The 19910-nt window shown below is 36.2% G+C and overlaps 1 protein-coding gene across 3 annotated transcripts in view; it reads right to left on the bottom strand.

Annotated features, from left to right (window-relative positions):
* The window catches only part of LOC112694248 (zinc finger protein 423), a 165529-nt gene that overhangs the window by 14314 nt on the left and 131305 nt on the right, over positions 1–19910 (bottom strand). For all 3 annotated transcript variants that reach the window (XM_025569661.1, XM_025569662.1, XM_025569663.1), the window contains one exon: positions 14604–14950. In XM_025569661.1, the coding sequence (XP_025425446.1) occupies positions 14604–14950 (347 nt within the window). The remainder of the gene's footprint in view (positions 1–14603; positions 14951–19910) is intronic.

The following is a 19910-nucleotide window of genomic DNA, read 5'->3' as shown; positions in this document are numbered from 1 at the left end:
TGGAAACGCGCGAAAATCAACCCGATTGAATGGACACCCGTGAAAAAAAATAAATAAAGAATAAAAGACCTTCCGAAACCGTTTGTTAAAAAATTGCACTCGACGCGTCGTTATAATGTTATTACATGCCGGATCCAATAGATTGTCCAGTTTGACCTTTTCGGTCCCTTTGGAACCTACTGCGTTTTTCTTTTTTTCTTTGGTTTCTAGGAAATACACGTAATCCAGATAAATCGTATTGTGGGGTGCGATCACGGAGTGTTTGTGCAAAGTTCATAAAAGACGATTCGTGTAAACATTAGTGTTTTTTTTTCTTCAAATCTAAATTTTATAACGCGATTTACAAGCTAATTTTTTGGGGCTTTTTTTTTATCGATCGGTTAATTTATCACACGTCTTCTATGTGACATTCGAATGCTTAAAATTGTAATTGTGAACAATATTTTACTATGCTCTTTACCGGCATTGCACTTGACGTGCTCTACTCCGTTTAATTAAATATAAAATAACCATTTGAAGTTTCACGTCCACATTCTTATGATGTTATTTCCACTCAGAATAGTAAGCAAAATGTATGTTGTTCAAGAAAAAAAAAACTGTAATAAATCACCATATAAAATGGTGAAATTTATAAAATTAATCGAGAAATCAAGGGTTTTACGTAGACAAAAAAATCGTCCTATTTAGTCTATATATATAGACTATATATCCTATATAGTCATACACGAGCAATGAGAATGTATTGTTTTTTTCGACCGTAAGTGTGTCTACGGATATACGACGCCCACAATGATAACTTAACAATCGTAATAGAACTAGTAAATACTGCATTATTATAATACATCTATGTACATACAATTCAAATATCATTCGTTCATCGATTGCCACCAATAAAAAAATAAGACTAGAACTTGCGAAAATCGCATTTACAAGGATCCAAAAAGTTTTGGGTTGGATATATAAGTATTTTCATTGGTTACTAAAGAAATATTTACTCTGCTTAATATATTGATTTTAATAATTACCGATTGGGGTAAATGAAAAATACTATAGTATAAATAAATAAAAATAAATGTTAAATAGTAAAATGTTCTCAGAACAAAGCCGCGTAATTCAATTGTCGCATCTTACTCGTATATAGTTGCTGTACGTTTTTTTTTTGTGGTTTATTTAACTTTTTGCTATGAATTACAAACGTTATACAATATTATTATCTACGTACGACAACATGAGACGTCAGTCTAAAATTTTTGGTCGAAATTAACAAATTACAAAAGAGTAATAATTATTACTCAAGTAGGTATCGAAAGAAAATAATTATAATTATTATTTTTCAAATAAATCGGTTAAATAATACTCCACGTAATTTCGTCGAATGTGCTTATACACCACTACATGTTATTACAGTTACCTTTATGTGTATGTGTGTGTGTGTGTAATACGGATTGAAATTAAATAAAAGTAAGCAGTTTATTTCACCCGTCCGAAGTAACGATAATCATAAAATAAATGATATATTGTTATAGTATAAATGTTTTTGGAGTTTTATTTTTAATATTCACGATTGAATACACATCTATGTTGTTTAAATTGTATAGCACTGTTGTTTTTATTTCAATATTATTATTATTGTTGTTCAACGGATTTGATTAGCGAGGAGAAAATGCGCGCGCGCGAGGAGCACCTGTCGTCGTCTCAGCAGCAGGTGCGACACGGTCCGCGACGTCGTGTTTCTTTAAATTTATTTTATTTCTTTCTTTTTTCCCATTTTTTTCGGTCCACATCGATGACCGCCACCGCTGCGGATTCTGGGCACGCGTCTACCCGACGAACCGTATCCAGGCGAGGGGGAAAACGACTCGAACTTCTCGGCGACGAATATGGATACGCGTAACACGTCGTGTTCTCACAGCAGACGTACTGTCGGTATTCGTATACGACGTGTGTATTGTACGAATCGGGAATTTTACTTAATACCAATAGGTTAGCCTAGGTTAATGAGAAGATTTAATTCCAATACCACATGTTCACCATTCGGTTAACCTTACGAACCGAATACATGTTACAATCAGAAACTATTATTATATTTCCTTATTATCACCGCACGTATCCGAACGTTGTTGGTCTGATTTCAATATGAATTCACGTATAAAATAATATAAAATAATCATAGTCTAACACCGTAAGAATTATACGTCTATAGGGGTGTTAATCTTTAAAAAGATACACGTTTTGTTGTACGAAACCATTATTTTTATAAAACGCCGATCATAAGAAAATCTAATATTATATATATAGTGTTTAGTCAGTGAGGGTGTAAAATTGGTGTTAGCTTGCAAAAAATAATAAAGTTTTGAAATTTGGCAAAAGTAAAAAATAGTTTAAAATATTATAGTGTTCTATTTTTTTTTTTATTTATATAATGATTTACAAATCTCACATTTAGTTAAATGACTGAAAATTAAACTAAAATAAGCTGAGGTAGACGGTAAAAAATAAATTCCTTGAATTTTCGCCTCTACATTTATTGCAAAATGATTTGACTACATGTCTGCGATATAATACGAGTATATGATTTTCTTATAACAAAATATATAACGTACACTTCGTATAGTTCAGTTATATTTATTTATAATATATAATGTACAGCTTATGTCACTTTTGACGAAATCGATCGTGGTGGAATATCGTTCGTGACAGTTAATTATTAGTTTCCGTTCAGTATAAATTCCCCGGAAGAAAGTTTCGACGTTGCGGTCACGACGAAATACGATATGAGGTCGTAACTGAAAAATAAAACCGCGGTCCCTAGCGGATTGTTACCACATACCGAGGGATCACCCCAAATTATGGCCCGCGAATGAATTTTTTTTAACTGGATCGCAGATACGAAAGAAGATAAAAATCGGTAATTATTCTCATTAAACATTTTTCTTTACTAACTTACATCGATATCTATAGTTATATGAGTATTATTTAATTTGTTTTAATTTTATTATTATTATTTTTTTTTTTCTAATAAAAGATAATAATATAATAAACTTTTGACCGAAAGTTTAAAATAATACTGTTCTACATTCAATATTATGGTTTTTTTGAATTTTGATGGCCCGTAAGAATTTTTCGAGTTCCTAACGAGGTCATTGGAAAATATTAATCGGTGACCTATACTATACGTTTGGGTGCAATGAAAGTGTTCGTGGCATCAAAATACACGCAAAACGAAATTTCCTCATCGGATGTAGGCGAAGCTGAAAATCATTCAGGGTGAGCCTTGTTGCAACACGAAAACGCGCGCACTCACGCCACAGTCGTTTCCGGGTCAAAGGACTCCCGGTAGATGATGCACTATCCTCAACTGACATCGAATGATAACCCCCAACGGTGAACCGCACAATCGTCACAGGAGCATGCGGTGGTGCACGGATGTTTTAAATAAAAATGTTTTATCCGGAGTAATAGCTCATGCCTGAATCTAATTCTAATGATTACATCCCGTTCTGGTCGATACCGTTTCTCTCGGGGGACTCACGCTATCTCAATCGTTATCTCTCTTTCTCTCTCTCTCAAAAAAAAAATCTGAATTCCGAGCTTCTCAGATATTTTAGATGTACCAGCCATGGTCCAAATAATGACTACGAGGTTCCAGTGCATCGCACCCCCTGCACCGCCGCTAAGCTCGGCACCGACTGCGAACAATATGACATAATAACATATGGTACACATTGTAAACGATCGTACACGCGTTGAACGCGACGTGTCAACACTGACCGCGATGTTTACGACGTATTTACATAATGTACGTGTACGTGCACAGCGTGTCCCACCTGTCGGCAGATGGTTATCTACAATTAGAGCCGAAGGTGTCTTTGACTGCAGTGGCGGCGGCGGGAGACTTGTTTCTTTTCGACTCGTCGCGTATACGGTTCGTCGATGTTATACTACCCGGACGGTAAGGCGAACGTTCGCGCGCGCCGGTTCCTCGAGTCTCGCACGGTCGTTTTTCGACCGTGTGACCGACGCGGTTTTACATTTATGTGACGTATGGTATACATTATCGTGATGCGAGTACCTGTGTGTCCACTGATATTACGACTTTAGTGTCGCGTTTACGGTACATATGGTACATACGTGATTTTTTTTTTTTTTTTTGATCTCCGGTCGGTGTATAATAAAACACCGTGATCCCACCGCGATTCTTGTACGTGTGATACACGTATACATATAATCCGTGTGCATCGTACGACCGGAAGAATAAGAAAATAAAAAACGTGACGGCTCACGGGAGCCGACGGTCAGCGCGGGGTTCGCCGCCGTACGCATTTACGTATTCGAAGCCGTTTCTTGATATCATATTTTACGTAAGACGCGCGCGTATAAAGTCCGCGACAAAACGCTGCGGATCGCGAATTTCGTAGATTTCGTGTGCGCGGAGATAATATTATTATCGTACGAAATGATGACTGGCGGCGGCAAAAGTCTTTGAATTTCGTTTTCCTCTCTTTCTCTCGGCTGTCGTGATGTTTACCAAATAAAACGTGATAATATTCAAAGAACTGCACGTGCACCGCGTCGCTCGCGTAAAACGGTTGAGCTACACGGCGAGATGCGCGTGCGATTAAAAAATCCGAAAACAGCGATGACTTTATATGTATAAATTTGTACTGTATACGTGCGCACATCAAGGATTATATGATCAGCGAGTACGTTACACCGTTAACGAGCCGGTCATACGCGTCAAAGTTTAACGGGTTTTTCAATTTTTTTTTGTCCCCCGCCCCCCGCATCACTGTTGAACTATAGTGTGCGAATTTTTTCTCGAACTATCTTCAGGAGTCGAATCCGTTACCAAGTCTGGAACACTTAAAGTCACCTCCACTTTACCGTTAAAGTTGTACTTTTAAACGTACCTACTTCGTTTTGAACAGTGTACCGCGGTGAACCTACAGATATATATTTACGATTTTGGAGGGCAAAAACTCTCACTAGCGCGAAGTTATGCACGTGCTATAAGTTATTATGTTGTACATTTCGCCCCCGCTACGGCTTTTCCAGATGTCGGTTAGTGAGGAGTTGACGGAAAATCGATCGAGGAGGCCCGACTGCACTTCGCAGCGATGACGTTGGGTTTTCTCGGCGCATTCGGTCGGCACGCTTTCTATACATCAACTAAATGCAATCGGAGCGTGAACATTGGTGACATCTTCTGCGTGGCGTTTGTCGTTACAATACAAAACACATAAACGCGGCAGCTGCTATTATGACCTATATCAGGGGTGGCCAACTTTAAGAGACTTACGATCGACCTCCAAGTTTTTCTAGGTTGTCGCGATCGACCAAAAAAAAAAAAATTGTTGTCAATAAAAAAAAATATTTTATAATATGAAACATATTATGTACATGCGTGTTCTACTTATTTTATTATTTTTTATTTACAGTATAAATTCACAGTTTCACATTACACGTATTTTAATATAATTGATTACAAATTAATACTTCTAACTTATTACTATTTATTACTGTAACTATACAAATACTTTTATTATCACTATTATTATTATGTTAATTTAATTATTTAAGGAGATGTTTGTGCTTGCATTCGATTTGATAATTTACACAAATTTACAAAAAAAAAAAAAAAATTAAAAAATTCAAGAAAATACGAAAAGGTGTCACGATCGACCGGTTAGCCACCCCTGACCTATATCATACATAACTGAACTGATAAATTATCAATGCCTCCGCGGAAATTCTATTATTCCATACGAGTTCTAGGCGTCCGTGGTGAACAATGCAGCGTAAGGTTTAGTTTTCAGACGGGTAACTCGGAGAGACTGATACAACGCACATACAATTTCCCTGCGATTAATATAGTCAATGAACCCGGTTGTAAATCAGAGAACAGAGCACAAGTATATGTCGTCTGCTGCCCGCATTTGAACAAAAAATCTTCTCCTGAGTAGTAGCTACTCGAAGACATCCTTTATGCACTGTTGATTCTTAAATATTATGTTTTCAAGGCAATATTTTTGTGCTGATCTTGTACGTTTTGGAAACGATGTTTGAAATTAAACGTAACGTTAACGGCGTCGTGACGTACATTGATTTTTATTATCGTCAACGTGTCCGAGATCATCAAAATCGACTTTTTTAACGAGCCACAAACACACCTATTACATTGAACAATAGTTAATGCACATGTGACATTTAATTTCGGGTCGATTTTACGGGCCCTGAAAAAGTACCGTGGTATCCCGTGCGAATAACGACTGCGTATGACATGTCATGTAGATAACAAAAACGGCACGATCGAAGATAACTACACGTACTTACATACGTATCGCAACGTTCGGTCGGGGCGGGCGTAGAACGTTTACACGTGTACAAATATATATTATATGTTTACAGTCCGTATGAAGAAGGGGTACGTTGCACACATGCATGTATCGTAACAAGCACGTGTACGTCGGTGAGACGTCCAAACGCCGTTTTCCCGAAGTCATAGAGGCGCACGATAAATATTTTTTAAATGAAAACTTTGATCACATGAATATCATTTCTGAGCAATGTTCTTGTGTCCATCGGACATGATAATATTATCGCGTTTTGTACATACATATATTCACCGCGTGTAGCTGTATTTCTAAAAAACGTTTTCAAAGGGTGGCGGTGTCGTTATCGGGTGCTGGCTTTTCCCCTATAAATTTACTCTTCTCTCTAACGTAGTAACGGTGTGCACAGCACAAAGACGATCTCTTGTACGCATCTCGTCGGGTACGCAGCGGAGTCGTCTCTCATCGCGTGTCCTCGATAGCGTATCATCATAAAACATTATACGCACGTTATATGCACGTCGGCAACAGGACATAAAAAAAAAAACAAAATTCGTGTGAATCGCTCGACTTTCAGGGGAACGGGGGCGGAGGAAAGGGGGATCTAGAACGTGATCGCATCGAGTCCGACAATATGTCACTGCAACAGCGATCGTGTCGACGGGTCTTTTCTTCCCCTCCTACGTAAGTGTGTGTGTGTGTGTTAAAGCATATAAAAATAATAGTCGGCCCCGGGCGGTAAATAAAATTATGTGTGTACGCACGTGAAACCAGTTTTCGAGCCCATTTACAAACAAGGACACCGCGCGCGTTCGAGAGCACCAACCACCCAGGGGCGACAGCAGTGGCGGCGGCGGCGATGACGAGTGACGGACGTGCTTCAGTCTTGACTTCTGCGTGACGAAAAAAATACGAGTGGATGGGAGAGAAGACAAAGACGGAATATATGAGAAATACAGAGTATGACAGACCGATCGGAATAGTAGATGCAGTTGCAGTAACCGTCGTTACTGCAACTTTGGCACCGCGTTCTTCTCCCGCGCATTCGAAACATATTACTGGTTTGAGTATAAACACACACATACACACACGTCGTAACGACAACATATAATTCACCGTCGTCGGTCGCAATAGTTTGCGTTTTTATATGAATTATTATTATTATTATTTTTTTTTTTGTTGTCTTGAAATCCAATCGGTCCGTTTCACATTTTTTTCATTCGCATTCGATCGCGCGTACAGATCAATCCCGTCTGCGCGAATACGTAGTGCAGTATTATTATTATTACGCGTTATACGCGGAGACGTAAAACGCTAAGCACGTTTCGTGTATAAAAAAAGTGTACACCCAGCAACGTCTCTAATGTTTTTACTTTTGTATACGTTGCGTTCCGTAGCTGTTCGGTTCGACGACAAATATGTTCAACAGCGATTTGTGCTATAGGTATATTATTCCATTTGATGGTACAAAATAATACGAAAATGTACGCGAACGTATATACTGTATCGACTCAATAACGTGCACCTATGGACACACGTATCGGTGTACATGATGAACGCGAACAACGATAAGCGTTTTGAAATTTTTAATCCAAATTAATAGTAGGTATAAAACTTTTGTTATTCGACGTAGAAATCGACAGTGTTCAATGCGTAGAAAGTATATTTTTCGATGTCAATAAAAATACGACGCGTGAGTGTTGAATGGGATCGACGTGGTTCGTCAAATGCACCATATCAATAAAATGTAATGTTTTTTCATCTCTCTTCAAAACGGGTTTAGGTGATTTGTCAAAGAAAGAATCTAAACTTTTCGATCAATACGTTCGTATAGCACAAGTTGGAGTTAAACATTATACGTTGGCCATAAAATACGATATCAATAATAATGAGATTATAGTGTCGAAATACTTATCTTTGTCGCGATATCGAATAACCGTGATTAACTGTTAATTATCCTCGACATTTGTTTTCAATATTTAAACTTTATTATCGCCCAACTGATTGTTAATTGTTACTTACCTATGAATATGTTCAAAATGTAAGTGTCTTATCAATAAATAGTGTACTACAATTTTCAATTGGCATCATCTCGATAAAACAATCGACTGCACAGTATATACATTACGTACGAGTAACAGACGTGACACGTTTTCCAGAAATAATTTATAACTGATAAATAAATACAAAGAGAACTTGAAATTGTCAATGTTATTCCTTACACTCGACATAATAATTTGGTGTACATATGTTGCGGCACTTCGTCTTCAGTACGGTCATAATACGCAGGTCACCGCGATGGTAGTACAAACGTTGATGACAACATCATAATCCCATGGGCACTGGCTTACCGACGTAACGTAATGATTTCACACGGTAACGGCAAACGTCCGCGAGTATAATAACATTGTAATACACCGGTGGCAAATATTGACCACTGCATTGTGTCGCATCGTTTACGTGTAACACGGACGGTTGACATATAACCGTTTACCGTGTACAGTCAGACCTCAATGTTTAACGAACTCGGCGGTTTTTTGGAAAAAAAATTGTTGTTCGTCAAAAAAGAATAATATTTTTCACTTGATAAAATCGTTTTTACCATACAAAATGCATGCAAATAATAATAATAATAATAATATCTGTGAAGCCGTAATAGTTATAATAATATGTTGTTAGATACTTATTATACGACGCGTATATTTTTTTATTATACGTGTACCGATATTTCGTGAATATTCTTTTTTCTGAAAAACTATCCGAAACTTTTTTTGTCATACTTTTTTGCAAGTTCCGAAACGCTTTTTTTCATCGAATTCCAGGTTCAGCAGTAAAATTCGACGTAGAGGTTTTAACGGAAACCGTATCAATACCAATGCACCACTAAATAATATCGTTTTGAAACACCGTAGCGTTACAAAAAACGTTTTTCCTATCTCGTACGTGTATTACGCGTATGCAAGCCAGCCAAGATATTATCCTTCCGGTGTACCCACGCGCGCGTTTGATCTTGCACGCGTGTATACGGTTTTGAGGATTTTTTTTATTAATCTATTTTTTTCTCCGATTAACGAAACGATTGTATACGCGTCGCATACAGCATCGCACATACATAATGTATATAATATTAATGTGTACGATAATCGGTTAAATTATTTTTTTTTCCTGTTATACATGCGTACACGCACGCATATAACGTGTGAACCGTCGGCGACAGTGTTCGGGAAGAAAAAAACGAATAAAAATAAATAGAAAACCGACTCCAATATATAACTGATGCCGCCACTAGGGGATCCCACTACTAGCGATCGCGAACACAGATGCTGCGCAGACGGTGACGGCAAACGCGTATCCGTGTACACACGGGTAACAGTAAATGAATATTACAGGCGCGCTTTTTCGAGTGTAGAAGCACATGAGGTCGTCGTCGGACACTTGGTGTTTTAGGTCACACGCAAAGACTTATTACGCATCGAGTTGAACGGCAATAAGCTAAACAGCTAAACGCGCGTACATTTGACATAATAACGAAACGACGACGTGGACGACGCACGTTAAACCGTGACGAACGTAATGTATTGTGCCGCGGCAGTGTCCGGACGAGTTGAGCGCCTTCGCGGTGGTTCACGTCCTTATCGGACCGAGGCCGGGGCCGAACCGGGGCCTCGGTCAGCTGTCACCCGGTTCACCTTCTTCTTCTTCATATGTAGGTACGCACGTCGTCGCCGTATTCGTCCGCGTTTACCGCGCGACAATCCTTCGTTGATCAGCGATCGCGTTTCGCGCGACTAACTGCTGCGGATGTCTGTAGGATTTCACCCACAAAATCCATATTTTTCTCATTAATTTTCACCCCGAGTGATCCTCAGACAATGCTTTCCGAGTCCGAATCGTTGCCGACAATTTTACATGTCGTTTTTTCTATCGCCATTGCTATGGGCGCTCATTACATTTGGTACATCTTTCTAATAGTTGTCTAAAAACGTTGTACCGATGGTTTCTAAAATCTTGACCGTCTCAAGTGCAGTGCATGATATATGCACGTGAATAAATAATTGATAAATGCACAAAGACGTTTAGATGAAACTTCTTATGTTTCGGCTATTGATCGGACGTGAAATCAGTCACTTGGAAAAATAATTGTTCTCATTTAAGATAGAAATGCGATTTTTGTATCTAAACAATAATTAAAAAAAAAAAAATTCAGACTATTTGGTTCGCATTATTATAATAACATATAAATCGTAGTTATTCATAAAATGACTATAGATCTCAGTTACCCGACTATGGTTACAAAGTACGTAGTACGTATTCGTTTGAGTTGTGAAAACATGTCGGTATGCCAACTACTACTGATACACTTTTTTTAATGTATTCTGAGTATTATTTCATAAATTGTGATATGAATCCGCAACTTAAGAAGTATTATTTTATTACTTATTTACTTATTTTGTGTGTAGGTAGTGCACGAGTCATAAAATAATCATAACTTTTTTTAAGTACGATTTCATAAAATGTAAAATAATCATACTATTATTTTTTCGAAGTTTAAACAATAGTCGTTCCGATAGAGGAAGTACTGCTTAGGGCGTTCAAGTATCGAGGGCGCTACATAAGGCTATAGTAAATTACGAGGGATTGCATACAATTAGAGTTTGTTTTGGCCTTTGGGCACAAATATGGCTGATATTGTCTAAATTTAAGAACTTAATTTTTCAGATTACATCTTAATGGCAATGCTGGCGTATTTTTATGTTTCTTTTATTCGAATTCGAAGTTGCTACACATTCGTCCGAAATTCGTCGGCCACGACTTAAATAATACGGTTTCCACAGGCCACTCCCAAGTATTTTCTGGTATCATGTCTATTGATCATTAGCCGTTAAAAATAGAAAATAAATGTATTGACTATTTATGTATTATGATTGTAAGATATATATATATGATGGGGTTACTAGCAATAGTATTTATAAAGAATACAAATAAATAAACGTAAATGTGCAAACGCTCGAATTCGATGCGATGATATCATGTCGTCAAGGCTGTTCTTACGTAAATGATACGTGTTTCGATTTGCTCACAGTTAACAATCGATGGTTTCGTTTAACAATATTTTTAATTACCACTGGACAAGTACCACAGTGATTAAGTGGAATTCCAAAACGTTTCGATTTAATTACGTCTTATTATGAGCGTCCGCTCTAGGTGTATTAATATCCTGCGAATCAATTGTTTTGATACGGAACAGCGAAAAATATAAAAACGAACAGATATTTCACTAGGTCTGATAATAATAAAGACCGGTGAATCTAACACTCCATACGTACAATATATTATATGCACTCTTATAGTTGGTTTAATTTTGCCGCCGCAAATCGTAATTCTCGTTTATTGAACGATGATAGAATGATCAAATATATATAAGAACATCGATTCAGCACCAGGACCCTGTCCTTTGTTCCGTCTGTTTCGGCAGAGATATGGTTTCAAATCCACAATAGGAATTACTGCAGGTTTACGCGAGGATAATTCTGGTGCATCGATCAATTATCATTTTCTTTAACAGCTAGTACATATACATCATCCAACTCACCTTGGTTCGAAAACACATAAACCTTTAGTGACATTATACTTTTCTATATTTGTAACGGTGAAGGCTTGGTACGGGTTCGGAAAATTATGTTTGTATATTACGTTTTTGTTTTCTTTTCGAAAACCAACGAAAATCAACAACAATATTCGATAGTAAACGAATCGTTTCAGCTGGTTAGATGTAGTAGTATAAATCGATCACAGTCACGAATTTCGTTTTATGTAAACAAGCGCAAGATTAAAGAAACCTGGTTATAGATATCATGACACAGAAAAAACCACCGCAACTTAAACAATTCACCAATTTTATATCATTATACAACAGCTATCCGTAAAATAGAATATTTTCAACCAATTTATTTTCTGTAAAATAATAAACTTTCATCACAAGACGAAGTCGTTTGATAGTATAATTATAAACTAAGTTACATATATATTTAAATCGGGATCGTATTTTTGAAGTTCACACTGTGACAAAAGTTCTACTTCCACATATTAGATTGCGTTTCATGTAAATAATATTTTTGTTGCGTTTTGAATTTTAACCGATATATTTTTACTTCTGGTGGTGAAAGTTATTTTGTTTTTTTTTTTTTTTAATAGATATAAACTAAAAATAATACACCATACTTAGATTTATTTTAATACTTAACTTTTTATTTTATTTACTTATCCAGTTTGAAGCATATTAACAATAGTGGTACATAATATTAACAAGCAAAGTGGTTGATATTTTATTTTAATACGATATACCTAATAATGCAAAGTTGAAACAAAATGTCACAATGTTTTAAAGTGCATACAATCGATAATTTCAAGAATCCTAAACGATATACACGTTTATCGATAAACGATTACCAATAAATATAACTCATAAGTATCAAATTTAAGTGAGATAATTAGTACCTCAGTATAAATATATTTATATATATCATAACGTGTATTATGGATATACATTTTAAGTGTTAAAACAGTTTTATAGTTATTGAGGGAGGAGAAAGAGCGTATATAAGAGTTTCAGTTTCATGTTTAATAAAACAACAGATCAATTTATTTTTATAAACTTAGCATACAATTATATCAAAGTATAGTGGTGCGATATCAGTTTGCTGATGATAAGCAAAGCTAATAAACATCACAGTCACATATTATAGAACTTTTTTCGAGATCGTCGAAAAAATAAGTATAATACGTATTGATTATTGTTGTCGTAAATATAACTGGGTGACAAAAATAAAATTTAGTGAACAAATACTGTAAACATAACGAAATTAGAGACGGCCTTAGAAAAAATTCGGCCACGGTAAGTATATTAGAATAATATTTTGTTTCGTAGGTGTCTTGCGAGTCAATTAGTATTGCGCACACGTAGATAATGGCGAGAATCGCGTGAATTGAACAATTTGAAATCTATGTAATGCGCGATTATATGTGAACACGAAAACGTAAAAAAAAAGACTAAAACAAAAACTCATTTATTTCCAAAACGCACATGAACGTTTATTGTTGTGATTTTACACGCGCACGTTTACGGGGCATCTACAACGGAAGAAAAAGAATAACCGCACAATTCGTTGTAATACACTCCAATACACACCGCATTGTCATGCAATATAATGTATACACATATATCTATAATATATACTTGCACGAGTTTGTTTAACATGTGTTTTAGTGTACACACATACTGAATCGGACCCTTCGAGGACGTCCCCCTCTCCGGGGAAAGGAAAACGATATTTATAATAGTAATATTTCAGCACGATGATTAAAACTGACCAACTACTGGGCCCATGCAGGTTAGGTATGTATCATGTTAGTCCGTATGTGGAGTGCATTTGAATTTGATTAGGATTTTATCCCACTGAACACTAGATAAATATAAGATTTAGAAAAATGTTGGTTCTAATCTACCATGCGGTAAGATACATTCTTTTATAACTATTATAAACAGTTCCTTTTGACCTAAATTGACTAGATACAATGAAGGACCAACAGTTATGATCGATGTTGAAATTATTTAACTCGACGATAAATATGCAGTCCAAAAATGTACGATTTAGTAAAATGAATTCAAAATATAAATTTTAGTCTATAATCCCGCAAATGTAAAATAGAAACGATAGAAAAATTCTTCTTCTTCTTTAGATCTTTCAGTCTTCCAAATGGCCGAATACCTTCCTACAATTCTCCACCATTCTTCTCCGTTTTTTATTTTCCTTTTGATATCTACATATTTTAAGACCACGTTCTCTACATACTTGTGATATCAAATTTGTTCTAGGTCTTCTTCTTCCTTTTTAAGATAAGTTGGAAAATCGATAAATTCTTTAAAGTCAATTTACCCAAATCGAGATTTTCCAACCTTCTGTCGTTTAGAATAAAACATATTGACTACATTGACGACTAAATATTTAAATTAAAAATTAAAAAACAAACAAATAAATGTAGATGATTAAAGTCATCAATCGAACGGACGAGCTTAAATTGGAAATTTGTACACAACAGGTGTATGCGACGGTAAAAGTTTGAGCTACTGAATAATACGTAATATCGAAACGGTATATTCACAGTGCGCGCGTGTTGCGCACGTGTGTAAAAAGGGAAAAAAAAAAAAAAAAAAAAAACATGATAGAAAATATCGTACACAAATAAAAATAAGATAAAACAGTCACCCACCTGTTCGTGTTTCTTCAGGTAACTGCCCCGGGGAAACGTCTTGTCGCAGTATTGGCATGCGTACGGGTTGGCCTCGTTGGAGTTGGCTGCTGCTGCGGCGGCGGTCGCGGCTGCTGCGGCGGCGGCTGCGGCGGCAACCGTGGCCGTGGCGTACGACGACGGACGGCTGTGGTGACGGGGATGGTGGTGGCGGTGGTGGTGATTGTCGCGGTGGTGTTCAACCGTGGAACCGGGCCGGCTGTTGCTTGTGGTGCAGCTGTCCGGCGAAGTGTGGTCTTCCGACACGGCCGAGCTCCACGACGAGGCCGCCTCTTCGGTGCTCACCTCGCCCGCGCCACTCAGCGCCTCTGCAAAGTCAAACAGACACGGGTGTCAAAGACGAGTTGCGATGCGGAAAAAGAAAAAACGATAGTGTTGACAACCGGTATGTCAGCAGGGCCTAAAATTGTGTGCCGTACGACACACTTCGTGTGGTACGAAATTAAAAAGTCTGTTGTGGTTCTATTTTCTGTATTATGGTATTTGTTTTTAATTTTACAATTTTTTTTATTAAATTATTTTACATTATTTTAAAATTCCAAAATGTATCATCAGCAAAATCTAAAAAACTAAACTATTCTAACTGTGTTACTCATTACTGTTAACGTTCGAAAGCGGAGTATTACAAAATCCTTAAGTGTGCAGTACGAAAAATTATATATTTTAGCGTCTGCGGTACGTTGTCGGCTAACACGTTGTACGCGCTTTTTCAGGTGTGGTCAGTAATGTGTATACGATTTCGAAAAATACGAGATTATTTACGTTCAAACGAACACTTTAAGTTATCATCATCGAACGACAACTAAATGAGACGGATCGAATACAATACTGTATACCTAACCGGTACGTCCAAAAGCGAATGTTCAATGCGTAACCCGCAGACGTTCACTCGTAGCGTAAAAGATAAACGCCTATGAAACGTCGTTCCTTGAGTGAACCTACGACGATACGGTTATCGCTCGATAACGACGCACGTGTGTCCGTGAGATTAGATAGAACGGGCCCCCGTCCGTATACGAAGGGTCGAAAGAATTTCCAAAGGGAGAATATAAAACGGTCACGGACGGTGTCAACCACCACTGCCGGGTTGTTGATGATATTAGAAAACCGAACACGTTACCCAAGCTTTATGTCCTAGGTTTTGTACCATTATCTTCGTCGAATTCTTCGTCAATCCAGCGTTTGCGCTCATCATCGTAGGCGCAACGGTCGGATGCGTACGGTATTATTTTACGACCAAAACGCGTTATTGGTACGAGTGTTGTACACATTATCGCGTGCATATGCCGTACGAGCTCGCGGTCGATTCTTACCGAGTGTACGCATACCACGCTTTCCGTTGTCAACTGTGAAACCCGCACCTTTACAACGATCCCTACGTCCAGAGACACTACACTCATCGAGATCGTCTGCGACACGTGCGCGCGCACGCACCGACTACACTGAATTCCCGCGGTGTCGGGCGCACGCGAATCCCGACGATATCATGTTTAAACAAACAGTTCGTCCCGTCCGGTCGCGACGATAAAAAAAAAAAAAAAAAAAGGCGATAAACCGCCGTGTCTCCGCCGCCGCAGTAGGCGTCAATTTAATACTTATTAGAACGCCGACGGGACGCATCCGCGAAGATCGTTCTCGCGTGCCTACGCGTGCCCCGCTCGAGCGCGCAACACACACGCGACACTCGCCTACGCGGTTCTCAGCCGTACGAACGCAACGCCGTCGCCTTGTACGCATCACGTTAGACGGTATAACACGGGGGTTAAGCGACAACCATGTCACCGCGTTTTCATTTTAATGCACTACACCGCGGTGCACCGTATGTACCGCAATAATAACCGTGGTTCCGATTGTTGTTAAAACACGTGCTTAATGACCGGACGCTATTTGTAAAACAATAATAATAATAACACTCCGTTTCGAACCGAAGAATATGATAATAATAACAATAATAGTAATAATAATAATAATAATAATAATAGTAATAATAATAATAATAATAATGATTGAATACAAAATTAAATCCCCACCGGATCGTTTTCCATCCCCTCCGCCGCTTCCACTACCACACCCCGGCGACGAATTTCGTGCACGCGTGGTGTGATACGACGTCATCTCGTAACAAGCGCTATACGACTACCGACTGAATGGTATCGTTGTCGTACATTCGCCCGTCCGTCGGTTCCGATGATTATTGTCGTCATTGCGTCTGATTATAGTACATTATATTCGTAGCAACGATGACGCGCGTACACATCCTGTACGTGCCGACCGAGTTCGATTTTCGTCCACACGCACGGCCACAGAAAGCGGGGATCTCACTGAAGAATCTCTAGGGTTAACACGCGTTCATCACCATGGTTCGCTTGCGTCTACCTATACGTATTCTCCCCACTCCTTGGATGTGTGTGACTCCGATCACCGACCGTCTACGCGTTATGTACGCGACCGCATAAATTATCGAAACCTCGAAAAGGCCAATATCTAACGGTTTTTTTTTTGAAACGTGAATGTTTAATTGATTTGAAAACTGAGTTTTATAGCACTAAATATCACGCATTCAATTTAAATCATAAAAAAATATATGAATAACTCCTTCGACGTTAATATCATTATTGACTGCGGTACGATCACACGATACTTTTTCAAAAAACATATTTACTTACAATGGACTATGATAAAATGTACAAGTGTATTCTAGAACCGTGTATGTGAATTTCGTACACGTTGAAATCGCGGATTTGTGTTTACAAACAGTGAAAACATATGGTCCAAGAAAAGAGGTTGTGAGTTAATATTTAAAACACTAAATATACATAATATACAAACTAATATATATGTATATACTTGTTTCTGTACATATATTGACTAAAAATTCTCTATCAACGGCTGTTGAAATGCAGTCAATGAAACGTCAATGGAGTTTTGAGTATGATGCAACGTGTCACTATATGGACATTTAATATACATAGAGATCGTTAATAATATTTAATATTAATTCATTAAAAATTTGCATTGTATTCGGTTTATCGCCACGGCGACGTGTCGATTTAATTTTATAAAAAAAAAAATTGACAGGGCTAAAAAATCACCCGTTTTGGTTTACCCGAAAGAACCACTCTTTATGCAATGGGAATTTGAGAAGCCAAATTGGTTAACTTGATTATATTGCTCGATGCGCAGCGAGGTATGAGATGAGCTGGTTATTTGCGCGTGTTAATAGATTTTGAAACTCTTTATAATATGCAGTTATAGAAAAGTGATTTAATGAAAGCTTCGGATATAATGCTCCAATGATTGTTTTCTCGATAAATAGCGTACAACAATATAAGACACATTTTTTTGCACCCGGTAACTTTATGATCGAAATAAATGACCGAGTTGGGTGTATGCACAAGATCATATCAGTTAGAGCGTTGGCAAAAGATAAAATTTACCAACGACAATGTTTTGAGATCGAACATTAAATTTAATATGCCTTAGATTCGAAACATTGTTGGTAAAACATCATAAATATATAATATATGTGCTGAAACCAACTGCGTTAGCCAGTAGTATTCGAATCAAGTTACGACTATTCGCGGACAATGATATTTTATTTTAATAATATGATTTTTTAACCAAATGAAAATAAGTAAACTATTATTTGATTTGTTTGTTTTTAATATTCTATTATTTCTTAAGTATAATTAGTTTGAAGTACGAATTTGTTCCTTCGGAGTTTATTTTTTCAAGAAGATTTGGTTGGAAAATCTTCGGTCACCGTATATGGGTGCAGGTTTTTTCATAATTTTTAAAATAATAAAATTTCCGTGTTTATATGGTTTATTGAAAATAAAAGTGTTTTAAAAATGTTAATTAATGTACACAAAGTAAAAAATGTTGTTTGTATTTCCTTCCAATTGGTTATACCAACGTATTTTTTTTTTTTAAATGAACTCAAAAGTAAGAAATGTATACCGCTTATAATATTATAAAATCTACTTGTATGTATATATTTGTAAACGAATAATTTTATTTCGAACATTTAAATCTAAATATAATTAAAATTCAGTAGTATACATATGGGTTTTAACAATAAAATATTGATTATTAAATATTTTTATTCCTACTTTCTTGTACATAATATGGTAAAGAATTATTTTATAAGGATATAAAGCATTTTATTCAATTAACAAACCATGAAATGTTTTCAATGAAATACATTAATATACGATAATATCAGTTATTTAACGTTGGCCTCGTTATGTTCTCAGTATAATGAATTAATTTTTAGATAGACATCTTAACTGACCCAGCAATACATAGTTTTATAATATTATGTGATTGTATACAGGATAATACAGAAAATTGTATTCAACGGAATACCTTTAAATTTTGAATGATTTTGTTTTAGAAAATCCATAAAAATTGATTTTAGAAAAATGTTTGCGACCGAATCCGAAATAGTATAAATATAAATATCAGTATTATTTCAATAAAAACACACATAAAAAAAGTGTTTGAAAAAATAATTTATATCAAATTTTTTGTTTTCATGATTTCATTTAATTATAGTTGTGCATTTTGAATATATTTATTTACCTTTACAGACTATCATTAGTTATTAATGGGGTATAATACAATGTTTAGTTATATTTTAATATTTTAATGTATTATAAAATTATTCAATAAATTACATAGCCATGAAAACCAATATTTATTTCATACTATTATACTAATTAAATTAAACTTAGACCGAACAACTTAGATGTATGTAAACATTGTTACGTTCTACAAACGTTAATAAATCAGGGTTTGAAATTATTATACTATTAAATTATTAATTAATAAATTATAAAACAATTTTGCCCAAAAGACCTCTGCAAATAATAAAGGTTTAATAAAGATAATTCACAAGAAGACGTATTATATTGCACTCAGGATTTTTTGAAAATTAAGACAGAAAATTTCGATTTTATTAACTCTACAAAAATTTAAATGTCGACTTAAGTGACAAGAAATAACACTTAAAATTATTCATCAAATTATACGATATCAACAAAATATGTATTTCATTGTTTTGAAATTGTTTAGAAAATTTTGTTTGTATATACGAATAGCTATGCCTTCTTAATTGATACATCTTTATTAAATTTCAATTTCAACATATTTGTGGAGAAATGTTGTATTTTTAATTTTTAAGTGTTATTACTTAAGGAATCAATAACATTATAAAGTAAAATAAGTAATTTAATTTTCATTAGTTTAAATTTTAAATCAGTTAAT

Source organism: Sipha flava, unplaced genomic scaffold, assembly GCF_003268045.1.
Source record: "Sipha flava isolate LNK unplaced genomic scaffold, YSA_version1 126_pilon_pilon, whole genome shotgun sequence".
NCBI lineage: Eukaryota > Metazoa > Arthropoda > Insecta > Hemiptera > Aphididae > Sipha > Sipha flava.
The sequence above is the reverse complement of the archived record's forward strand: the minus strand, read 5'-3'. Positions and strand labels throughout refer to the sequence as shown.